The sequence below is a fragment of the Anomalospiza imberbis genome, chromosome 1, assembly GCF_031753505.1.
Source record: "Anomalospiza imberbis isolate Cuckoo-Finch-1a 21T00152 chromosome 1, ASM3175350v1, whole genome shotgun sequence".
Taxonomy (NCBI): Eukaryota; Metazoa; Chordata; class Aves; order Passeriformes; family Viduidae; genus Anomalospiza; species Anomalospiza imberbis.
Window position 1 is genome coordinate 102,678,516 of NC_089681.1, and position 26,118 is coordinate 102,704,633.

The following is a 26,118-nucleotide window of genomic DNA, read 5'->3' on the forward strand; positions in this document are numbered from 1 at the left end:
TAGTAGTATAAGAGGAAAAAATATTGCTGCCACTTGCTAGGGTCGTCTGCTGCCTCTCTGATACCTGGCTTAAAGATTTAAAGAGTAGACTTCCTACCCTGGGAAAATTCTCAGATTTTTCAGGTAGAAAGCAGTGAAGTTACAATAAGAGCTCTAAAGGTAATCAAGAGACTTCAGGGACTTGGGATGACTGGTTAAGAGATCAGAATCTGAAGTGGTTTTCACATTTCTCTTTCCAGTTGCAAGGAATGATGAAGGAAGAAATAGGAAGAGCTGGCAGATCGATGCTTGGCTCTGAGCCTGGTGTCAGTGGCAGAATCTTTTTTTTTTTTTTTTTTTTTAATTGGTGCTAGGTTTATATGACACCAGGCCTGCTGGTGACAGATATGGTACACCTTTCTCAAAAAGGGAAAAGTATCTTTGCAGATACCAGAGTTAGCAGGTCTTCTAGGGGGAGCTTTAAACGAGATTTGAAAAGGAAAAGGTTAAAACCAAGGGGCAGCATGCCAATGTTTGAGGGACGGTGTGCTAGTGAGGTCCTTCAATCTCATATCTCAGTGGAGTTAGGCGATGGAGACCCACGTGGCAGCAAAGAAAAAAGGGTCACTGTATTAGGAACCACAGAATTGCCTGGTCACATAGGAATTAGGGCTTCTAGCCAAAAAAACAAAAGGTGGTGGGATCAACAGCTCAACCTAGTGCATTTGTATGAATGCATGCAGGAAGGCAGCAAGCTGGCAGCCAGTTACAAGCCTTCTTGCCAAGGGCTCAGTGCTGGAGCCACTTCTGTTCAGCAATGACTGAGACAAGGGGATCAAGTGCACCCTCAGTGATTTGGCAGAGCATGCCGAGTTAGCTGAGGGTGCTGATCTGCTGGAGTATGGGTAGGCTCTGCAGAGGGGTCCAAAGAGGCAGGACCAGTGAGCTGAGGCCTGTGGTACAGGGTTCAGTAAGGCCAGTTGCTGGGTCCTGCACTTTAACCACAACAACTCCAGGCAGTGCTGCAGGTTGGGGGAAGAGTGGCTGGAAAGCTGCCCCATGGAAAAGGACCTGGGGGTGCTGCTTGACAGCTGTCTGAATGGGAGCCAGCAGTGTGCCCAGGTGGCCAAGAAGGCCAGTGACATTCTGGCCTCTATCAGCAATAGTGTGGCCAGCAGGACCAGGGCAGTGATGGTCCTGCTATAGTTAGCACCTCAAATCCTGTGTCCAGTTCTGGGCTTCTTACAACAGGAAAGACATTGAGGGGCTGGAGCATGTCCAGAGAAGGGCAACGGAGCTGGGGAAGGGCCTGGAGCACAAGGCTGATGAGGAGAGGCCGAGGGAGCTGGGGGTGTTTGGCCTGGAGAAAAGGAAGCTCAGGGTGGACCTCATTGTTCTCTTCAACTACCTGAAAGGAGTTCAAGGCAAGGGTCATCCCCTTCTCCCATGTAATAAGCAACAGGACAAGAGGAAATGGCCCTAAGTTGCATCAGAGGAGATGTAGGTTGGATATTAGGAAAATGTTCTTTACTGTAAGTGTTGTCATGCATTGGAATTATGTGCCCAGATAGGTGGTGGAATCAGTGTCTCTGGAGGTATTTAAAAGATCTTTAGATAGGGTGATTAGGGAGATGGTTTAGTGGTGACTTAGGGTGCTGTATTAATGGTTGGACTCATCTTAGAAGTCTTTTCTGATCTAAACAATTCTATGACTGTGATTTTACACTAAAATGTTGGGATTAACCTGTAGCCTAAAATTGGGTTTTAGTGAATCTCATCTTATGATGTGTATTTAAATGTGTGTGTGTGTCTCACCATTACTGCTGTCCAGGTTTATCCTGTGTACCAATCTTAAGTGGCCAAGTCTTTTATAGAGGATGGTGTTTGAAAGAACAAAAGAAGCAAAAATATTCTCTTGTGTTTTCAACTACTGAATGTTGCTTGAGGCTAGTATTGAAATTTCTTTCAGTCCAAACGAAAGCTTATGTATTTATAGAACACGAATATAATAGATCAAATAAATTCAATTTAAATAATCTTAACAGCAAATTCCACTGCTTTGTTTTCTTGGTGGTCTTGTTAAGTAAGCGTTAAATAAATTTAATGTTGGGGTCAGTACTTGCAGTGTTCTCAGTCTGACACAATTTTGCTGCAGATAATTCTGCTGAAAATTACTTAATTTTCTTAGCTGTGATTTGATTTGATGTGGGCTAGTGCATCTTGTAATGCATTATGTTTAAGTCATTTACAGTTGTATAAATAATAGCTTATTGAAATTAACATTGTTTTTCATTGAATTTTTAGTGTCTTAATGGTGGCAAATGTATTCCTTAACTTTCCTGTCAGTCATGTTTATAACTACTGTACCAGTGTACACCAGTCTAATCAAGCACGGGGAGCTGGTGTACCTCCTTCTAAATCGAAAAAGGGCCAGACACCTGGAGGTGCTCAGTTTGTTGGCTTGGAATTGTACAAACGGCTAAAAGAATTTCTGAAGAACTACTTGACTAATCTCCTTAAGGTAAGATGGGGTATGAGATTGATCTGCACTTGTAGTAACAAAAACTGGGCTGAGAAGAAAAGCTGTATCAACAAGCTTAGAGGTGTGTGCAGCCACTGGAAGTAAACTGAATGATCTTAAAAGGTACTTTTGTCTCTGTAGCCATTAGAATGTTTTGTTGGCTTTACCTCAGACATAGATCAGTTCCTAAGCTTGTACCTATGAGCTGCTTTTCCTCTTCAAGCCAAAACAACATTCCTGTATTTTATGGAAGTAATGTTACATGACATCTTAAGGTATCCTGTACTTGAGCAAGAATAGCTGGACTTTCCAAGCAATTGCCCAGCATATTAGGAATGCTGAAAAAATGGATGCCTGTCATGTTGAAAATGCCTGACGGTAGCCTTTATTTTAGTTTAATAAACTACTAATAGAGCTGGATGTTGTCTTGCATCCAGAGGGACAGGAATGTCTTCTGGAGTTTTATCTGTGCTGTGCATTTTTTTCCAGCCTTTTAATTTCAAAATCTAATACTGGATTTGTGCTTTATTAATGTAGAACTAAATGTATTAGCAGTATGTTTCCTGTAAATACATTTCCTGGTGTAGATTTATTAAACAGTCATTTTGTATACCCTGATATGTCTTGGCTGTACCTTAAAATTGTGCAACAGTACTGGCAAACTTGTAATTTCAGGATGGTGAAGATTTGATGGATGAGAGTGTGCTGAAATTCTACACTCAACAGTGGGAAGATTATAGGTTTTCAAGCAAAGTATTGAATGGGATATGTGCCTACCTCAATCGACATTGGGTTCGTCGTGAGTGCGATGAAGGTCGTAAAGGAATATATGAAATTTATTCAGTAAGTAGCTTTTTGAAGTAAGTGGTTTGTCCATTCCATCTGCCGTGTTTGCATTATCATTCTATAGATCACTCCTTGAATCTTGTAGGAGGTTCATAGACATTTTGAAGAAGTGGGCAAAGTGGCATTCTCCCTTCTTTCCCTACTCCTACTTCAGTATATTGGTAAAAATCCCAAGGGTCTAAGTCTGTGAGATGTTTAATCTGCCTTGTATGTATTGGGACTTCAGCAGTAGACCACTGAGGGTTGTCTGAATATTTGCTGCTTAGTGTTATCTGTGTGCCTCAGCGTGGCCTTGTCATCCCACTTACAATTCAGCCAAGCATTTCAAACACCAAATGAAGCAGTAAATAGTATTTTTTTTCTGATGATTTCAATATATTTCTACAAATTTTTCAGCATCCAAGCTTCTAAAATTCAGACAACGTTTGGTTTGTAGTGTAAGTTATTTTGGTACAGTTCTGAAAAATTAATATGTGATCTTGATAATTTTTTTGTAATGTGAAGTAATATAAGAACTTAACAGAACTTCACTATCTCAGATAACTAAACGGGTTTTTTTTTTTTTTTAATAAAGGAATATTACTGTCCTTACTGGTGAAGCATTAGGAAAGTGCTGTGCTATTTTCCTGTTTCACTAAAATAATTTTGCATATGGTAGAAAAACTGTTGGTATCCTTAGTTCCCTTCCTCTTAGCTTTAGTAGCCTAATGCTAAGGGACTATGTCAGTTTGGAAACTGCCAACAAAAAAAGCTGTGTGTTTTCAAAGTCATTCAAAGTGGGTTTTGTTGGTTTCCAGAGTTGGCGGTGGATCCCCAGGTAGAAAAAGGAACAACATAGTGGTAGTGGTAAACCCGGCTGTAATTTTAATGTGAAACAATCTCATTGCTTGAGATATGTGTATGCCAAAAGATAGTTTTAGAAGTTCTGATTAGTTTGCATATTGTATCAGTTTTCCTTAAAGGGAGTTAACCCCACGTGTATATGTAAATATTTTCTTTATTCTTTCTTCTCCCTTCTTTTACTTCTAGCTTGCCTTGGTGACCTGGAGAGACTGCTTATTCAGGCCATTAAATAAGCAGGTATATATATATTAATATATTACAACTATAGTGTTATTTTATATGGTTAATTTCACATATTGTTAGTAACTGCTTCAAGGAGTCTGGAGGGGATGGGGGTGTGCACAGACCTGGAAAATAAAATTGAGCCTTCTGCTTCTCCTTTGTGATTCTAAAAAAGCAGATAAATATTTGAAGGAATAGACCTTTGTGTGTGTGATTGAACCTTGATACCAAGACTGTTCTGTTATCTCTCTCCTGAGAGGACCCTTGGCTTTTTTTAAAAAAGCTAAGGGGACTTGAAGTAGCAATTTCAGTGGTTACTAAGCTAGGCAAGAGTACAGGCTGATGACAGTCATGTCTTAAGGTTTGGGAGTCAAGATTGGATGAGAACAGATAGGGACAGGCTGGGATTTTGGTCTCCTAATGTTACTGTGAGTTGTTACATTTACAATGATGCCTGGGAGACTCAGGTCAGCCAAATGTTTAAAATTAGTGAACCAGCACAATATAAAACAAGGCATTCATCACAATTTTTAGGTACATGTGTATGTTGATTTCACTTCTTACCAGTACTTCATGATGAAGTAGTTGCAGCAGATTTTTTGTCTGAAGAATAGATGGTTAGCTCAGGTCTTACTACAGTGTTTTGTATTTCAGGTATAAAAAAAAAGAGAAGTTTGGCTTTGAAGGGTTTTTTTTGAAATTAAAGAAAAAAAATACTAAGCGCTTTAATACCCATATACACCTTACCACTAATTAGATTGTAATTATGTTGTATAACTTAAAGGAGTATCATTCTGTGTAGGAACTTTATATGTTCAGATCTCCTTAAATGTTGTTCTCAAGGTGCCTGACTTTTCTTGAATATGGAAATACACTCCTAATTAAGTATGGTGCTTGATCTACCAGCTGCTTTCTCTGTGCTTGACTTAACTTTTAATCCCTGTTTTCTAAGGTAACAAATGCAGTGTTGAAATTGATTGAAAAGGAAAGAAATGGTGAAACTATCAATACAAGGCTGATCAGTGGAGTTGTACAATCTTATGGTAAATGTGATTTCTTTAAGATTCTGTTACTTTCTTAAAAATAAATAAATTTATGTACCCTATCAGAGCCCAGAAGTAATATCCCACCTCCTCATATGTCCAGTAAAGATTTTTATTTACAGTAATGTAAATGCAATTCTGTATTGTTTAACTTCACATTTTACTGATACTTTATACAATAACAGATGATTGTACCATATTTGTGAAATTTGAGAGTGCAACTGATAGACAAGAGTGTTCATCATTTACAAATCAGTTATTAAGGAGCTAAATCTGGAAGTGGGGAGGGATGCTAGTTTGCATAGAAGAGTGGGGTTGCTTTTTCCCTTTTGCATAATATTGAGAGCATTGCCATCCAAATTACTGATTAGTTTCATTAATAAAAGCGAAAGCATATAATCTGAAACTCTTAAGAGAGAAAAATGAAAGGAGAATTTGAACTAGCATTTGAGATAGAGAAGTTTTCCAAATCCTATAATCCTACATTTAAGAAATGTATCTTAAAGTGTAGTTGACATTAGTAATGTCTTGTACTGATATTTTTTTTAATGCAAAATCACTGTTCTTTTTAAAAAGTGATGCTGATGCAGTCCCAATTGATTGCTTTCATCCAAGTTAGGAGGAGTGTCCTTGTTTATTTGCAGGAGACCACTTCATAAAAAACAATTTTTTTATTTCTTGGTCTTTTTTGTTTGGTTGTGTTTTTTTCCTTTAGTGGAGCTGGGGCTGAATGAAGATGATGCATTTGCAAAAGGACCTACACTAACTGTCTATAAAGAATCCTTTGAATCTCAGTTTCTTGCTGACACAGAGAGATTTTATACACGAGAAAGTACTGAATTCTTGCAACAGAACCCAGTCACAGAGTACATGAAGAAGGTAAGTTACTTAATCTGCTTTGTGATTTTTGTTTTTCTGGATACTGATTTTTTTAGAGATAAAGGAATATAAATTCTAGGCTTTTGTTAAAAGTTTCTTAAACTTTTCTTAAAATTATGGTTTCTTAAAATTATGGTTATTTTACAGAAACAGCTGGTTTTCCCTGTAGTGATTTGCTTCTGTGTTTATCTGAAGTTTGTCTCCTTACCTCATTTCAGTGAGTACAGTGAAAGTAGGGAGCTTTCTGAACAGTAGAAACAGAAGATTTTTATTAAAATAAATTCAGATTTAGACTTCAAGACACCAAAACAATAATTCTGCTTTAATACCACAAGTTTACCGTTCCTGTACAAGGAACAGGGTGTTGACACATTTATTGCAGTACCTTCCTGAGCAAGCTGGCTAAGGAAATACATCATTAATTAGCTTTAATTCTCTCAGAATATTTTAGTGTCATGAGCCCCTACAAAGCACTTCTCATCAACAGAGGCCAGATTTAAATTCTTAACTAGTCTCTGGTTTTGGGGATCCCAGACAGGGCAACTAAGGGCCAGCAGGATAAACACTGGCTATTTCTGGCCTGGTTATTAGGTTAGTCTTACTGACCCAGTAGTAGATAGGTCATCTTCCACCTTGGACAAGTGCTGCTTCATATATTTTTTTCTTGGCACATTTCTTCACTTTTTGAATTGCTGATTGTTTATTCCCTTTCAGCTTAGTTAAAAAATAAGAGAACTTTTCAAGTATGTAATGTGCAGATACACATCCCTCCCTGCGGTATTCTTTGTGCAATGCTTTTTACCACAGAATATATCCTTTCTTAACTCTTGGCATTAAAGTCAATGAATTACCCAAAAAGAAAAGAAAAAGATTGGAGGGGAAGTCCAATAACACAGTAAAAGGAATTGTGCCTTTAGTAGTTTCCCAATAATCACCAGACCAACCTATGTTTACTTTTGTGTTGTTGAATTAATTTTTTTTCTTCCCTCTCAAGTTCTTGTTTTAACTTTCATCCTAATGTATGTATAAAGAGAAAGTAAGGAAATTTCAGTCATTCAGAACCTGAATGACTGGCTCATCCAGACTTCCTTGGTACAGGAGAGTAAGAAGCTGTCTGAAGGTCATTGCTATTTCAAGAACTAGAGATTATGGACAAGTAGAAATAGCTGATTAGTATCCTAAACAATCCTCAAGGCTTCAGAAATCCACAAAACAACAACTTGCTTTGCTTGAAGCTGATGTTGAAGATGAAAGCACATACAAAGTTAGCAGACAGCAGGGGAAATGTTCAGCAGGAAAGTGTGTAGCCCTATGTGTCTGCTCAAATTAATATATTAGAGATGTATACAAGCAATTTGGGCACTCTTGGCATCTCCTTACATACTAGAGGCTGTAAGATCTTACAAGTAATCTGATGGAAGCATGAACTGTGAACAGTGTAATCTAGAAGTAAGTTAGTACACTTACTTTGCATTCTCACTGGAGCACTGTACTTTGAATTCTGTCTGGTGATAAATAGCATTACAAAATAAAAAGAAACCTCAGAGTACCCTAGGGCACACCAGCATAGCATGACTGTTACTGTGTTACAGTAGAATTGTGATAGTGTCTTGTAGAATAGTCAATGAAATCTTAACTAGAACTAGGATTTGTGTATGTAGTTACATAGGCAGACTTACTGAGTTTAGAAGGATTGTGAATTTTTCTTCTCAGGCCAGAACTCATGAGTAAAGCTGGCATAGCCTGACGTGCTGTAGGGAAAAAGGTCAGTATTTCTTAAGACCGTTCCTTGAAATGTAGTCCTCCACTTCTTTATAGTAGAAACAAGTAAAGATACTGTTGTGTGAACTAATTATTTTTCGCTTGTTTCTGAAATGTGACTTTAAAAGGAAAATGGCGTTATAAGAACACCAAATAAATCAGAGAGTATAAGGAAACATGAAGTTAGAGTAAATATTTCTTTTCCTAGAAGAGCTCACAATGAGAACTGACTTAACATTAAAAGCGAAGTTCTAAGGATATTTTAAGAAGCAGCATCAGAAGCAGCAGAATTTCCTAACTACAGAAATACAGAATTTATTAAATACAGGCTAAGTAGTTCCAGTGTTCATAAGAAAGATTTGCTGCTATTTGCTGTCAGTAAGGAAGTTGATTGTTATTCCTTACTGGTAAGAAACTGGCAAGTACTCTGGAGCTGGAGCTTATATCCCTTCTCAAGTTTCTGATTTCATTTCCTGTATTTTGATCAGTATTGGTTTAGCTCTAGGAGACAGTAATCCAGGATCATTTCACAAGACCTAAGTGCAAAATCATTGCAGAATGAGTGAAGCTAACAGTGGCTTAGATGATTTAAAGCTGTCTATGTGTGGTGCAGTGCACTTGCAGTGTAACTGTTCCTTTTTTATTGTCCAGAATATGATCTTTCATGCTTGCTTGTTACTCTGGCCTACTAGGACAACAAATTAACATAATTGCATTTTCTTGATGATGATGTTAATTTAAATAATTTGAGCTGATAAGAGGACATACACCCTTTATCCCTAATAATGTCCTGCAGTTACAAATGGTTTGTAATGCAAATCCTCAACACTTTTGCAAACAAAATGGAGGTAATTGTTATGTAAACAATTTCAATTTTACATTTCGGTGTAAGTTCTATTCCTTGAATGACATTTAGAATTTTAGTTTGCCAAGAAGATACGCATATGTAGTATTTTGTATGCCAAACTAAATGCTAGTATAATTTAAATGACTGTAGTTTATTGGGAAGCTTTTCTGTGTAAGAATGTAGATGAGAATATTCAAATAAATTTGTCATGGGCATAGTGTTAAATTGTAGCTTTCTGCTTTTTAGTTTTGTGGAGCCATGAAATACATTCATTTTTGTCTTAAACAGAACTACCTCTGTTCTGTTGGAGAACTTGCTGATCCTAAAACTGCCAGCATCTCGTGTCAGCAGCTTTCTCTTTTTCTGACAGCAGATTTCCATCTGTAAACTCCTTATTCACAAGCAACAGGAAAACAGTTTTGCTGTGATTCTGCCCCGCCATTTAAACAGCACATTGTATTTTCATCAACATAAACATCAGTTCCAAATGTATATTATGATTCCTGGAAAATTAACTGCTAAAGTAGGTGATCCGTAACACCAGACTAGAGAGAAGTTTGCTTGTTGTTGTTGTTTTCTAGAAGAATTTACTGAGCAGTCACCACTTTTCTGCTGTTGGATCTGTGTTCTGCCTTCCCTGCAGGTTTTCATGTTTATCTCTGTGTTTCTGTAGGCTGAAGCTCGCCTTCTTGAGGAGCAGCGCAGAGTTCAGGTATATCTCCATGAGAGCACACAAGATGAGTTAGCACGAAAGTGTGAGCAGGTACTGATTGAAAAACACCTGGAGATATTTCATACAGAGTTTCAGAATTTGTTGGATGCTGACAAAAATGAAGGTAAGGAGTCTCAAACACTGGCTTTAGGCTTAGAGCTCTCCTCTGTGATGATTTGTGAATGATGTAAAATCTGGTGCTAAATGTCATTTGTTCAGGAATTAGATTAAGAGAGAAGATACTCACTAAACTGATGGACAAGCAGGTTTTGATGAAATCTGGATGATTGATGATACTGCTTCAAAGACCCTACCCCAGTCCCAGATATTAAGGCAGAACAGCACTAGTTTGATTTCTCTCAACATGGCTGGAAGAGTTTCAAGAGCACTTGGGCCATTTTTCCAGGAGGAGCTGAAGCTTGTGTGAGAGAGATGAGAGGTGAAAAACAGACCAGTACTCTTTTCAGCTGTTTCAGTTTAATCCATGGATCTTCCTGAGTCAGCACTGAGAATTTTAAAAAGTGTTCAGAAGTATGTATAGGAAATGTTAAAAGAGGAATAGATGCAAATAAATACCTTTTAAAATAGAGTATATAAAATACATAATATTGCATATAGAGTGTGGCAGCAGCTCTCTGGCTCCGGAGAGCAGCACACAACTTTCCCAGGCATTGCCTGAGAGAGGCTGTGAGAAGATCAGAGAAAAAAATGATAAATAATTTTTATCTTCACTTGCTGCACCTGTTGTTGTGAACGTGTGGAATGAGTTATGGAGATTTGTTTACCAAAGGGTGGTTTCTTAATTAGCCAGTGGTGATGGTGTTTGGATTGGAGGACCAATCAAGTCCACCTGTATCATGACTGTCTGTAAGGATGATGGGTTTCTTAAAAAGTTTAGAATAATAAAGTGATTGATCAGCCTTCCGTGAATCATGGAGTCAGTGCTAATTATTACCCGACTGGGGGCCTGTGACAACATATAGAGCACAAGGAAAGGGTGGAAATTATTAATTGATGAGTTAATTTTGGCTGTGAAAATGAATCTTAAGTGTTGCTAATGGATCAAATCTATATTGTCCTAGAGAATATATAGAATAAAGACTTCTTCAACACTTCCTCTGAAATAAGTTAAGGTTATTAGAATTTAGGTATCTTTAAGGAATTGTCAATTGTGTGGGTTTGTATGAGTTTATTCAGGAGTTAATAGCACAAAATAACAGCCAGAACTAATTCCTGTGGATCATGCATATGATAAGGATGAATCATGATTCTGATTTCCCAGTTGGGGAACTAATTAAATCTGTATTTCAAGTCTGAATATTGCTGTACAGCTGAAATACTTCTCTTATGAAAGGGGCAGAATGTAAGAGATGCTGTGGTTAAGTTACTAATGATAAAATTGTTTGTTTGAGTTTTAAATTGTGACTATGACTCTGTCTCATTGTATATCTGTCTTAAAATAGCAACTACAAATTATTACTATTTATAATAGTCATGCTGATAATGAAGAGATGCTTCTAAATCAAAAAGAGCAATTCGGCATGATTAGTAGGTCAGAAGTTAGCTGATTCAAATGTAAATAATTTGTGCTAGTATTTGAGTCTGATGTTGTTTGTGTTTGTAAATATTTATTCCATAATTGGAAGATATTTTAATGAGTGTTGGTTTGTGAAATGACTTCATAAATGGCTAAATGACTCTGACAGTTGAAGTTTTTTCTGGACTCAGGACACCTTCACAGACTTTTATTTTTTCCTCCTGCTTTATCAAGCTCATGGGTTATGTGAGCCCTTAGTACAATCACCTACTTACTGTAGTGATGGAATTCCATACGTATGTCAGCGTATAAAAGAAAAGAAGTATCTTGTGTCTTGGGCACTGTCTAGTTGTGTGTCTTTGGGTTTACTTTCATGTGGATTATTTCTAAGATTAACTACACTTTTTTTAAAACACTTGATTTTTTTTTCTTCTTTTTCAAAATATTTTCTCTTCTGTTATCAGGCTTCACTTATGGAAATTGTAGCAGTTCCCTTGCCCTTTGTAAGATTCATGAAGTTTCAGGATTAGAAAATTTATTTTCAGTAACAGTCTGGTAATTCACTCTTTAATCACAGTAATCAGTTCATTCTCCAGTTTGTGACATACTAACGTAGCCTTTGGTAGACTGTCCTAAACGTACAAAAAAAGGTTGCTCTTGATTAAAATATTTGTTGCTTTGCTCTTGAAATTACACTGGTTTTGAGGTTCTTCTGTGCAACCTGTGTTTGAAAATATCCTATTACAGGCCACTCCTTTGGGTGTTCTGTAACTTTTTAATCCATTGTGCAACTAATGCATAAACTGGTTATAAAGGTTGTGGGACACATTCCTCATGTGTTACATACTCACATAAGTATAATACCTGTAGGAAATAATTTGTTTTATTGGGAGAAGGGTGTAATGATGTAGGTGGAGTTACCATGCAAATCTTCCATGAGACTTTATAGTATCTCTTCCTTACTTCACCTAACACAGACATGCTGGTAAACCAACCTGTGAACACTCGTTTGTGGGTAAATATAGGAACAGCTTGCTGTATCTATGCACGGCATTATTTTCCTTTTTTCTAAAGTTCTTTATGGTATCCATATGTTCTTATAGAAGTTAACATCAGGTTGCAATCATGGTTTTTCACAGAGAGAAAAAAAAGTTTCGTTTTCCAATCTGCAAGTTTAAGTTTGACAAAGTTTTAAAGAAAGTGTTATACAGAAACCTAACTGAAATGCTGTCCCTTCAGTATTAGAAGGCATCACACTCTGTGTTGTATTTCAGAGTTAGGTAGAGCACCAGCTCATTGATTGCTCTGTTTTGTTTAATCTGATAATCCTCTGGTGGTAATAAATTGCTCACAAGCCCTTCAAAGAAGTCCTTGCACCTCAGAAGAGCTAGATGCAGCTGTCAACCTTTACATGTGTTCCACAAGGTAAAATATCCTCCTTAGTTTACAGTAAGTATCTGATTGTTTACTGTTTCACTGGAGTGCCTGTTCAGTGAGGGCAAGATTGCAAGAGGTGTCTGGCAGGTTTGTGGACCTGGTTTATGGCCAGTTCAATGTTTGCTTTTTTTTTTTGAAGAGTTCTGCTCTCAGAAAATACAAAGCATCTCTCCTGATGAAGCTAAATAAAAGCCAAAACTCTCTTCAGTATTAGACTTTCCAAAATTGCTAATTGATTTGGAAAGTGTTGGCTGAAAACTGGTGAGATTTTAATATGAAGCATTAACATGCTTCATGCGTGAAATGCCATGCCATTTTACCTTCATTAGTTCTATCTTAATGCTTTTCAGAACCTCTTTTTTCTGTCAGATACAATTATCACTACTGGTAATAATCAGTCACTTAAAGTTGTTTTTTTAAAGAGATGTCTTTTACTGACAGTGCTTTATTGAAGGAAATTTGATTTATAATGTTTCAATTTATCTGCTCAGGTCATATCAACATATAACACTTTGCCTTAAATTTCCAATTGTTACTACTGGTGTTGTCCAAAGTAAGAGTGTTGATATGCAAAGGGCTACATGTAATGTTAGATGTCTGAGAACTGACCTGTTCAGAATAAGATTTAAAGGACAGTGGTCTGCTGGAAAATGTTGTAGTTGTAGCACAGCCAGCAGTAACATTAATAAGAGCCTCAAATTCATGGCAGCACCTCAAAATGTTACTTAAACAAGAGAGGTTTAACACCATTTTTAAATCATTGCTTTAAACCAGTGAATACTAAAAATCAGAAGTAAATTTTCTCCCATTCAAATGGTCGGTTTTTATTCTTGAGATTTGTTGCACTGTGAAGGTAAAAAATAGATCCTAATATAACAGATTGTTTTCTCTTTAACTAGTGTTAGTTTTCCAGGTGAGTACAAAGGTTTGCTGAACTGGATAATCGTTTTCTGTTGTTTTTTTCTGGCTTTTTACAGGAGCAGTTGCATATGTGTTTTTGTTGACAATAGATGTTTAGCTCCTATTGACAACTTGTAAATGAGAATTTGAAGTAATAGCCAGTACAGATGGGCGATGTTAGCTTTCCTTTTTTCTCCTCTTTTACAGATTTGGGTCGCATGTATAACCTTGTATCTCGAATCCAGGATGGCCTTGGAGAGCTGAAAAAACTTTTGGAAACCCACATTCATAATCAGGGTCTAGCTGCAATTGAGAAATGTGGAGAAGCTGCACTAAATGCAAGTATCCCATCAAAACAAGCCTGTATGTGCTGCCACTTTTATATTAGAGAATAATGAATTCTTCCTGATAAAACTTCCAGTTTGTTTTCCCTCTCACTAATTTAATTTGTAAGGACTTGACAATTCTCAAATGTTGGTAGAAGGCTTAAAACAAAACTTACATCACTCTGTTTCTACTCTTTATATTTTGGGGGTCTTTGGGGCGATTTTTTGTTTCTTTTGGTTTGGGCAGGTTGTGGGGGTTTTGGTTTTGGCTTGGTTTTGAGGAGGAGGGTGAATTCCTTTGAGACCTTGCTCTCTGTCAGGATGTCATGCTGCTTGGAAAGCTGGCTGTGCAAATACAACACCCAACACTTACAATACAAGTATACCTGAAAGCCTGCTGTTTCAAGAAGCATTATCTCCAGATGACTGTATTTTATCATCTTGAGGAATTCTGACTTGAGTGAGACTATATAGAGAAAGTTTCTGTTGGTTTGAGTTGTTTGATAATGTCTTTATTCTGTTTGGAAAAGCATGAGAAATAGAAGAAGAATGAACTGAATTGGTTGGAAAGGTCACAATATAAGGAGGAGGAGATCAGGTCTTTAGAAAGGCTGCTATTTTTATCCCATAATTGTAATTTCAAACTTAGTTTTGTATTGATTAGGGTTGCATCTTGGCAACATGAAGTTGTTTAAATCCTTTGCCGACCTTCTTCTCTATAGACAATATGATGTTTTCCAGAGGAAAAGAAAGAATGAAACACTGCACAAAGCAAGATCAGGATAGAATATAGATTCTGGTAAATTTTATTTAAAGTGGAATTCAAGAAGCATTTGGACAATGCTCTCAGGCACTGTCGCTGATAATAACATCTTCAGTGTGATTCTCAGGGTGGTTCTATGCAGAGTCAGGGGTTGGACTTTGATGATCCTTGTGAGTCCCTTCCAACTCAGTATACACTATGATTCTATTATAAACTTTGATTTTTGACAAAGTTTATTTTAATTTGTTGCTTTCCTGAGAAGTTCTTGAAATAGCTTCATACTAAAGCAGTAATGTGTATGGAAGGGTGTAGTGTCTGTTGTTCATTTCTATAGTTCTAAGTGCATAGCTTTTTAGCAGTGTTGATTTTTTTATTAATCATAAAGTAATCATGAAGCAAGTTCAGCAGTCTTCAGTTTCATGTGTAGATGTCTCCATAAATTTTGAAATCAGATCTGCTCCATGCTTGGCACATCCCCCTAGTGGTCATCATTCTTGAGGTTTTTTTCTGCTTAGGCCTTAATGAATTAGGCCAGAAAAAAAATGAAAGCTCTTTCTCCAGGAATTATTTCATCTTTCAGAGAGGGGAGGTCCAAGATTTGTGTGTATTAGTTGACTCCAACCATTTACAAAACTCTTTCTGCCTCTGATACTTTTTCTTCCTTATTCCACACATTTGTTATTCATCTTCATAGCAGTATCTCTGGCTGTTACCCTTGGGAACCATCTTGCCTTTTCTGTATTGCTGTTCATCAGTGCTTTGTTAGTCCTCTATCCCAATTAGGATTGATTCTTCCCAACTTCATTTACCTGTTCTGTGTCTAAACAGATAATCATGTGAACAAATGCTTCTCACTTTCTCTGTAGTCAGTACAGAGAAATAGTCATACCAGCCTGACTCATTTTACCTATTTTAGACTTTAATGCAGAAGGAGTTGTGCTCTAGTCTGTTAACTGTATTAACAAGACTGATTTTCAGTCAGAAGATTGGCTGCTTTCTGTGCATTTTGTTTGTTGGTTTTTTTAGTCCTTGTAATCAGTACTTTTCTGAATGTCCTTCAAATCCACTTGCATTCCTTATTTCAGTTCTCTGTCTCAAGCGTGGCATTAGATTGGTGGTCCATGGTAGTCTGTCTTCAGTGGCAACAGGAAATGTTTTTCAGGATCCTGATAAAACCCTGCCCATATTCCACCACTTCTAGCCAACAAGACCTTCTGATCTCTAAATTGAAGATTTCCAGTCTTTTTCAGTCTGTTGTGTAGTAGCTGTCCAGTGTGCCTGATGATTTACTTGCCCATTATTGTCCCTACTCCTTGACTCCACTCCATCTTTATTGGGAAGCAAAGATCAGTAACTGCACAAAGAGCGCAGTCTGAGTACAGTGAGCTTGATGTTTATTGGCATTTGGCTGCCACTGGGTGCTGAGAATGTAATTTTTGAGAACTACCAGTGACTGAGGTGTCTGTACTAAGTTGTACCTCCTGGATATACACCAGTCACATTCTTACTACAGAGACTTTCCTCTATAGCAGCTGCCATTTTATGATTGTCCAGCTCTCTCAAGTGTGACTTGAAATAAGTTTAAGTCTTCGAAAATGTTTGCAGTGGTTGAGTTAATACTTTATTGTCTTTTGTGTGATGTGGTACACTCTGCAGTCTGATTGTTGTAAATGAAAGCTTGCAGTAACATTAGTCAGTCCTGGACATAGGACCTGAACTAGTACTGGGTACTAATTTACCTTTAAAATGTTTCTAATACTTCGTAGACTTTCTCCACACAGATTTTCTTGGGCCAGTGAATAACTCCATTTTGGAGAAAGTAGAAAGCAGAAAGTCAACAAGTTGCAAAATCCAGTCTCTCCTTATTGCAGGATCCAAAAATGTATGTACAGACAGTGTTGGATGTCCATAAGAAATACAACGCATTAGTCATGTCTGCATTCAACAATGATGCTGGCTTTGTGGCTGCACTAGACAAAGTAAGTGCATGTAGTTGCAGATGCTGGACTTTTTTTTTTATTTCCGTGCAAAATAAAAAAAATTGTCTCCCAAAATTTCACTGTCTTTTGTGGTTTATAGGCTTGTGGTCGATTTATAAATAATAATGCAGTGACAAAAATGGCTCAATCATCCAGTAAATCCCCAGAGCTACTGGCACGATACTGTGACTCTTTACTAAAGAAAAGGTATGTCCTCAAAGACAAATTATTATTTCGTGTTGGCTTTTATTTTAAAAGGTTTTAGCCTATGAAGTTTTATACTGTCTTCAGAAACAGAACTTCACTTTGCAAGAAATTACCTTATCAAATTCTGGATACAAAAATTTCAGTAGGACCATTCCTAAAGGTTGTGTTGTTTGGTATTCTTTTTAAGGAAGAGTGGAGGAAATAAGCAAACCTTTATTGCCTTATAGGAATCTTAACTTTTTGTTTTTCAGTAAAACTGAAGGAGTGGTTTTAGGTAGGGTTTTTTACACTGAAAAACTTAAATTGGGTTGTATGTTGCAAAGAGATGCACATTCCCTTTTTCCATTAAAACTGTTGCTTTCCTCCTTTTGTTTTTTTAATACCTTCTTCTGTCTGGGCAGAAATTGAGAAGAAAATCTGCTTTCTAACCTTTCATAGTTCATATTTTAATTCAAGGTATTTGGCTTTAAATGATTCAGCAGCTCATACACTGAGTTGGTATCAGTTCAGTTCATACTGCATTGGTGTCAGTTTTGTTCCTGGCAACATTTCTAGTTGTTTTGGTGGAGGAAAAAAAGCCACCGCCAAACAACCTAAAAACGGGACAACTTGCTCATTTTCTCTTTCCCATCTCCTCCTTAATTCAGCAAAGGGTTTATTTTCTCCTTTACAAATACTGACTGTGTGCAGGGTAGATTTGGGGTTTGCCTGGTGGACAAACATGAGATGGAAGAAGACAGTGTGATGCCACCTGAGATTTCACCCAGTCAAGTCCCAGCTCTGTGAGCTGGTTTCTTCTCACTGTACTATCTAAGATAAGAAATAAAGATAGCATTTAGCAGCTGGAAGAGAGAGGTCCATGTTTAAGCTCATAAATCCTGGGAAGTACCAGGCTACCAGCAAGTCCCAAGCAAGTCATGGTCCAGGACTTCAGCCTGTGACATTTGGGAACTTCAGAATTGCTGACAGGTGGAGCAGTGAACTGTTCATTTCACTACATTATTTTCTTTCTAAAGAGCCTTTGATCCCAGAACTACTCAAATTTGCATTCTTTTATTTCTGAAGGTTCCATGTACATCCCTATGTTGGTTTAATTCTTCCAGTTTGGGACTCATTAAAAATGCACTTCTTTAATTGCAGCTCAAAGAATCCAGAAGAAGCAGAATTGGAAGATACACTCAATCAAGTGGTAAGATGTCTATAAATACATATAAAATATAAAAATTATTTTGTTTATGAAAAAACAGTTTATAGCAGATTAAAAGTGGCTATATTGAAGCTATGCTTTTGCTTAATCTGTCTGTGCATATAAAATGTATAATTTCCACAACATATTTTTATATCATTATATATCCACATATATATAATATGCTCTTCATGTGGAATATACAGTTCTTGTTTTAAAATAGTATTCATATTTAAAGCAAACACACCACCAGTCCCTCCACCCTCCCCCCAAAAAGCCAAACAAAACCCGCAATCCTTAAAATTTAGGTGCAAATTAAGTAGCTCCTGCTACATCTTTTTCAAGACAAATGTTTAAATATTTTTCCTTACAAATTATCTTGGCTTTTCTAGATGGTTGTCTTCAAGTACATTGAGGATAAAGATGTGTTTCAAAAATTCTATGCTAAAATGCTGGCAAAGAGACTTGTGCATCAAAACAGTGCTAGTGATGATGCTGAGGCAAGCATGATCTCCAAACTAAAAGTGAGTATTCCATGACTGTCCCATGATCTACTGCCCTGCAGGTCTTCACACTGTTTTGGAAAACATTGACATACGTCCTTTCATTTGTTTATTTTTTGCACAGAAAAATGCACAACCTAGGTTTTTGGTTTTTTTTTTTTTAATCTTAGGAACTTTTAGTGCATGTCTGCCTGATGTAGCTAAGCTTAATTATTCTTAATCAAATGAATGACATAATTATTCAAGGGAATGAGTACTGAAAAGTAGCTTAATTTTGTTAACCCATATTTATGCAGAGTTAAGCAAAATACAACTGACTACCCTTTGAGTAATCTGTTTCATTGTGTTTTGCTTAATTTTTAAACAAAATTTTCCTCAGTTTTCAATGGCAGTTAAAGTTCATATTCCAGGGGGGATTGGCACTTTGAGTAAGGGAAATACGGAACTTTGTACATCTTCTGTTAAGGAAATAAGTTCCAGCACTTCATTCTTCTCATTATCCAGTGTCCAAAATGTGTCTTGCTGATGTATCTGTGCTTTTAAATACAGCAAGCTTGTGGTTTTGAGTATACCTCCAAGCTGCAGCGGATGTTCCAAGATATTGGTGTAAGCAAGGATTTGAATGAGCAATTTAAAAAGCACCTGACCAATTCAGAACCATTAGATTGTAAGTAATACCTTTACCTAAGTTACTGTTGCATAGTATAGCTTCCTCTTATTGCTTAAGTGTGTGAGGGAAATATTTAACTTACTCATACTGCCACAAATTAGTGTTTTTCTGACCATGGTAGCTGGGATGGTTAAATTAGGTCTTTAGATTCTAGGTCTGTTCTTTGTCTTCTAGTAGCTCTTTATATATTTTCTGAGTAGCCTCCTCCTGATTTTAGAGCTCATGTTTAGGTACATAACTAAATTAAGTTGAATAGTATCTCGTCTTTCTTTTTCTTTTTTTCTTCTTTTTTATGTTTGATTGGAGATATGTTTTTCTTTAAACAGTATTGATTTTTAGCTGTTTAATACTTAGACTTATGTGAAAGTATTAAGGATAAAAGTACTTTGTGTTCCAGGTTGTTAGATTCCCCTATCACCTTTTTATACTTTTCAATTAAAGCACATTGAACCAAATTCTGTAAAGAATCGATAGTTATTACTTGGATTACAATTAGAGTTGTGTATCATCAGGTTTAAATTTTACTTAGTTTTTATATTATTCATACTCGACTTGACCAAAATGCCTTACAAGTGTAGGTGTGAAGGTCTGTTCTTGCAGTTGTGTACTGTGGAGTGATGATGAACACTTAAAATTTTCCCACTTCTGTGTTAAAAGAGAAACTCAGTGTAGGGATAGAAACTGAGTAGTAACTTCTCTAAATAAAAGAAGATTGAGTGCCTGTAACAGTAAATCTAAAGGTCTCCAACTGCAGTGAAATCTCTCATGAATAGCTTTGGATATGCTCCGACAAAATAGTGCTTAAAGATTTATTACCGTGTCAGTTTGGCCATGAGCCAGAAACATGTCTGTGTTAGAACTGGGTCTGTGTTTCAAGAGGGAGTTAGGAGAAAGTGGGATAATGCAGCTCATCCTCTTCACTTCTCTTTCAGTGGATTTCAGCATCCAGGTGCTGAGTTCTGGATCGTGGCCGTTCCAGCAGTCCTGCACGTTTGCTCTGCCATCTGAGGTGAGGCACTTGCATTTGGTTCATCCGAGCATGGAATGATCATGAGAGAATTTTTTTTTACAAGACTGGTGTTTCCTTCCATTCTGTTGTGTATCAGAGAGGACTATAAGTGTCTTTGGTATTTGCCTATTTGGCCTGAGGATATTTGGAACAAGATAATTGAGTAAGGTAGTAGGAGGAAACTGTGTGAAATCCGTGGTTTTGTATCTTTCCCATGAAAATCCTTGGTTAATGAATCTTTCTTCAAAATATTCAACAGCAACTAAAGCAAATCTTTGTTAGTGCATTTTTCTGGATATACCTAATTTAAGAAACCTTTTCATACCATTGCTTCAGCTTTGCCCAGTAAAATGTTTAGGTATTATAATCATTAGTTTTCTGCTGAGTGTTTAAATATTCATGTCTTTTTTCTGGATAATGTGAGAAATAAATTTAATGCTGTTACCTGGAGGATGAAGGTGGTTAAAACAAATTGCTTTTCTAGACATGCTTAATGTATCCTAAAAGGAAGAATGAACCTTAAATGCCTATTTACATTTGCACTGTTAATGATACTCTGAAGGGGAAACTCGTAACAGAGGGAAATTTTTCACCCATGTCTGCCGAATTTGAATACTTTGAGTTTACCTTTGGGTTATTTAGACAATATAGTGGTGGAGGGTGATCAGATTTGATGATCCCCTGTTGCTTTCATAACATGTTCTAGTAACAGTAAATGAAGATAAATAATATTTATTTATTTATTACTGATGTTTTTATACAGTTAGAACGGAGCTATCAGAGATTTACTGCATTTTATGCCAGTCGTCACAGTGGAAGAAAATTAACATGGTTGTATCAGCTGTCCAAAGGGGAATTGGTTACCAACTGTTTCAAAAACAGATACACGTTACAGGTAAGGAAAAGTCATACCAATAGAAACACTTGGTGATGGTTGTTTTCAGAGGACTGGATGCAGCCAGTAGAACCTTTATTGTATGTTTATTTTATTTTCTGTACTGATACTAAAGATCTGTGTTTAAAAGAAAGTTGACTTAAGAAACAAAACACATTGCCTGTGGTTTAAACAGGTGTTGAAATGCATTTCGTGAGATAAATACAACCTCTTTGCCTAGGATCTCATGCTGCTTATACTTTACTGTCTGCTTTCTTTGAAAAAGTAGATGGGATGGGGAGTTCACAACAGTAAGAAGAAACAAGATAATGTCAGACTTTGACCTTGTCATCAACATATGTTAACCCTGTGGTGATAGACATGGATAAGCCACTGATAGCTGCTTGGTGTATAAATTTGGTTTCATTATTCTGCTGGAGTTGGAAGGGTTGTGAGGATGAATTCAGCAGTCTGTACGGGATGCAATGAAGATTAAATGGGCAAGAGTTGGAGTGACAGAGGAAAACAATTTAAAACTATATTAGCGAATAGAAGGATAATGTTTTGATGCCATAATAGAAGATTTGATAAAGTGTCTGAAGCAAGCCAAATTATTCTAATCCTGAGTTTCATGTTTAGATAATTCTGGAAGGGGGAGTTCTGGTTGTAAAAGCAACATTTGATTCCTTTTTTTTTTTTTTTTTTTTTTTTTATTAGCACCACTTGGGTATTCTCTGTTTTCCAAATAGTCCAGTGTATGTGTTTAACTGGTGAATTTCAGGCTGTTCAAATTCAGGAAGTGTTTGTAAGTTCTCATTTTCTGATTTCCCCTCTCTCCCCTCTGTTCTCTGTTTTTGGATCTATCAGGCATCCACATTCCAGATGGCGATTTTACTGCAGTACAACACAGAAGATGCCTACACCGTGCAGCAGCTGACAGACAGTACTCAAATAAAAATGGTAGTGACTTTGCACATTTTACCACACTCTTGTGAACAAGTGTTTTGGTCTTCAGGGCTCTTCCTGCTATCATAAGAAATTTGGATTATACATGCTTGGAGCCAGAACCAGTTTCTGTCCCAAAGGAGACAGTTGTGCTCTATTCTTGGTCAATTCACTTTCCTGGTTTACTTTCCTCTAATCATAACTGCCTGGTCTTCTGATGAGTCTTAGTGCATGTACATTCCTGTTCATGACTGGAGTGAATTGTCTAGCTTCCTGCTGAGCTCTGGGTAGAAGTTTTCAGTGTTTCAGTGCATACATTTTAATGTTAAAAGACAACATTCTTGCAAAAACAACATTTTCCCTAAATGATTGATCCATGCATCTGTCATTCTTTTATATCTCAAGGCTTTTTTACATGAACATAGTAAATCTGCAGTACATTGGCTAACTGTCTCCTGTGGAAAAGGTTCCCTCCTTTTCTTCCCAAGCAGGCTTTGTGGCCCACAATTTGACATTTATTTGACCTTTAGCAGTAGATTTGAATTAAGTCTGCTCTGACATCTGGAAAGTTAGGTATTCCTCTTCAGTAGGATCTTTACTTCGAGAAATGCGTACCTAGAAGATTATTGTTGATGATGGATTAGAGCAAACCCAGAAGTCTTAGGGCATTGCCATTTATTACAGACTGTGACAAAATAGCAGTTTTGCAGGCCTGCACAGAATATTGTCAGTAGCCTTCTGGGTGAACAACCAGCAACAGCAACCAGAATGGATCCCTGTTAAAACAAAAAGATGTTAATCAAAAAGTAGAGAGTGCTTGCTTTCTGAAGTTTAAACTTGCCATATATTTGCATGGTTTGGGAAAAATGGTTTCTTAGGCGTACAAATCTCCTTGCAAAATAGTTCCTAAAGAAGCAACTGGAAAGATCTCTTGTTTAGAATTAGTATTTCACAAGAATTGTATGGTATTTGATCAACCACAAGTGGGATATGTCATAACACCCAAAAAGGACATTGTTTTATTTCTGTGAACTAGGTTTTTACTGCTTTTTCTTGCCCCTTCATTTTGCAGTGTTCTGCACTCACTAGTTCTTAGTCTAAATATGTGCATTCTTGTTCAAGTTTTTAAGTTAGACAAAGGTTCTGTCTATCTGCTCTAGTAATGTTTCCTATAATTTCGTAGGATATCTTGGCACAAGTTCTACAGATACTGTTGAAATCAAAATTGCTTGTAAGTACTCTTGCTTTTTTATGACCTGCTTAACATACCGTGAAATATGTTACACTATTTATTTGTTTATTTGTTTGTTTATTTATTGCAGGTTTTGGAAGATGAAAATGCAAATGTTGATGAAGTGGAGTTAAAACCAGATACTTTAATAAAACTGTATCTTGGTTACAAAAAGTAAGCAGCATGCATCACTTAGATGCAATGGGTATCATCCTCCTCTGCTTTCAAAATCTGGGTGAAACCTAATATGCTTGGGATGAAAGCTACAGGGTTCAAGTGCCAATTCAAATGTAGATCCAATGTGTACCAGCATTAAGGAAAAGGGCTGGCACATGGTGGGGGATGGGTGGGATTTCAGCTCTTTGACTCTGACTTTGTCATAGTCAAGGCCTGACATATTTTCATATGGTTTTTTTGTTCCTTGATTCTTGTCTAATTCTTGAATAATTTATTCAAGTGCTGCCGTTTCGCCATGGTGTTACTCGCATGCCCTCGGCAAATCCATGATATTTTGTAAGGTTACACTAGTGTCCAGTGAGCAGCAAAGGTCAGAGGCATAAATGTTCATCCACTACTGCTAACACTAGAAGATCAGGCTCGTTTTATAACCACAGTGTATACAGTGATTTGAAGACTTAAAAAACACAGTTTTCAGTGGGTTTTATGACTTGCTTTAAACAGTTGTGTATTTCAGTGAGGAGTTCAGTACTTCCCGAAGATAAGATCTCAGGTGAAAGAAACATTTTAAAACCTTTCCTTGTACCTCACCCTTTATCTGCTTTCTATCCTCCTTTACCAAATTAAAAGTTTGAGAATTCATGGTCTGTTGCATTAATGCAGTGATGGAAACAGCTCAGTGTTGCTGCATTGTGCAGCAGCTGGTTCCCAATTTATGATGGAGAGCACTGTGCTAAATAAATAACAGATCTTCTCAGTGCAGCTAACAGGTCTGAGCAGAGCCCTGTGCTCCCTGGTGTTCTGATGCTGAGGTTTGCTCCCCACTTGTGACAGAGGACCTTGTCTTGAGTGGCCACGTGTGGCAGTGGGCTCACCTCAGCACAGATGTCATTGCCAGGGAGTGTGTGAAAGAAAGGCAGAGCTCAGTTCCACAGAACAAACAGATTTCTCCACATTATGTTCAGAATCCAATCTGTAAATCAGAGAGGTGATTCTGTTTCCATTGACTTCCTTTGTCCCCTTGACTGATTCCAGGCTTCTTACTAGACACAGTAATATTTTGAATACAGTGTAACTGTACAGTGCTAGTTACACAGATCACTAGCATGGTGTCAGTAAGCTGTGAGATACATAGACACCCACCAGAAAGGTATTTTTTTTCATTGGTTGGTTGTGGGCATTCTTTATTTTTATTTTAATTTTTTTAACTTGAATAAGAGCATCTTAAGTTTTCAGAAGAGCCAAAGTCCTGTGTTGCTGTCAAGTAATTATGATGCTGTGGCTTTTATTTTGGAGTTGGGTTTTGTTTGGAGTTTTATCTGTGTTTCTTAGGTTTTTAAACAGTATAATTGTTCATTAACTTCTGCTTTTCTTTACAGCAAAAAATTAAGGGTAAACATCAATGTGCCAATGAAGACTGAACAGAAACAGGAGCAAGAAACTACACACAAAAATATAGAGGAAGACAGGAAACTACTGATTCAGGTGAGTTTTATTGCAGAATGCTGTCATGAACTCAGAATCACATCTTTGTAATCATTTAATGAAGCTTACTGTAGGGTTTTCCTAATTCTTAGTAGAAGACAACATGCTCTAACTACATTAGAATTCAAAAAATGTATTTAAAATACTGTTAAAGGTGATTTGAGTCTGTAGTAGAAACTGGAGGAAGGCACTTCTACAGACAGGATGTGTTCATTCACATTGTTCTAACCTGATGTTGATGAGCGTTTGGGTTCCTTGGATACAAGTTCACCAGACCTTGTCCTGGTTGAAAACTGAATAATAAAAAAATAGTAATACCCAGGTAGTATAAAATCAACAGTGTTTTTTTATCAGTTCATTTGGAATCCACTTGAGAGGCAGGGGAAGGAAATACAGATGTACCACTAAGACAGTGTCACAGTAAGGTTAAATATATAAAGAAAGCTTTTTGCTACACAAGTAGTTTTGTGTGGCTTGTTACCAGTTGGTGCTGTTATTATGACTGACTGACTGTAAGCACAATTCTAAAAATTCATGTGTCAAAACCACTTTTGATGACTGTGTACTGTGGAGACTCTGAGTTCTTGAAGTCTGTGTGAGTAGCTGACACTCGTGGGCGAGCTTCTCCCTGTCTGGTGCTCGAGTTGGTTGTGGTGGTGCTTCGCACGGGCAGATATGATCTAGGGGAGTTAAATGGCTTTACACAGAGGGACAAGTACTTTGCTCCTATACACACCTTCCCAACTTTGCTGTGCAGGCTGCTATTGTGAGAATCATGAAAATGAGGAAAGTTCTAAAACACCAGCAACTGCTTGGAGAAGTGCTAACACAGCTGTCTTCAAGGTTCAAGCCACGAGTTCCTGTAATTAAGGTATGTGAGACCTGCATCTCTGAACCTGGATTGCAGGAGCTGAGGATATATACATAGACAAAACACATGCTTCTGAATTAAAAAGGAAAGCTAAGGAGATGGGATGGGCAAGGACAGATTTTTTTGAGTTGCAAGTAGGAAATATTTTAACCAGAAATACTGCATTTCTTATGGGGTACTATCCATGTTTCACATTGTTGGCAGTGGTGGTAAAATAGTAGCTGGATTGCATCTTTCCACATCAGTGTCAGTTTACCATTGCCCTTGATCTAGGCTTTCCTTTTGTTCCTGCTTTCCCAGTTGTGGGACAACAGTCAGCCCTGGGGTTAGCTCGATAAGTTTCCTGCTTTCCTTTACAGTAAAAA

The 26,118-nt window shown here is 37.2% G+C and overlaps 1 protein-coding gene across 2 annotated transcripts in view; it reads left to right on the forward strand.

Annotated features, from left to right (window-relative positions):
* CUL1 (cullin 1) overlaps nt 1–26,118 on the forward strand; it is a 52,604-nt gene that overhangs the window by 25,421 nt on the left and 1,065 nt on the right. For both annotated transcript variants that reach the window (XM_068203100.1, XM_068203106.1), the window contains exons 3-21: nt 2,326–2,500; nt 3,176–3,343; nt 4,376–4,426; nt 5,364–5,454; nt 6,170–6,333; nt 9,615–9,777; nt 13,735–13,865; nt 16,488–16,595; nt 16,696–16,802; nt 17,943–17,991; nt 18,381–18,512; nt 19,041–19,158; nt 20,094–20,170; nt 20,934–21,065; nt 21,912–22,004; nt 23,173–23,220; nt 23,312–23,394; nt 24,777–24,882; nt 25,640–25,753. In XM_068203100.1, coding sequence (XP_068059201.1) covers nt 2,326–2,500; nt 3,176–3,343; nt 4,376–4,426; nt 5,364–5,454; nt 6,170–6,333; nt 9,615–9,777; nt 13,735–13,865; nt 16,488–16,595; nt 16,696–16,802; nt 17,943–17,991; nt 18,381–18,512; nt 19,041–19,158; nt 20,094–20,170; nt 20,934–21,065; nt 21,912–22,004; nt 23,173–23,220; nt 23,312–23,394; nt 24,777–24,882; nt 25,640–25,753 — 2,110 coding nt within the window. The remainder of the gene's footprint in view (nt 1–2,325; nt 2,501–3,175; nt 3,344–4,375; nt 4,427–5,363; nt 5,455–6,169; nt 6,334–9,614; nt 9,778–13,734; nt 13,866–16,487; nt 16,596–16,695; nt 16,803–17,942; nt 17,992–18,380; nt 18,513–19,040; nt 19,159–20,093; nt 20,171–20,933; nt 21,066–21,911; nt 22,005–23,172; nt 23,221–23,311; nt 23,395–24,776; nt 24,883–25,639; nt 25,754–26,118) is intronic.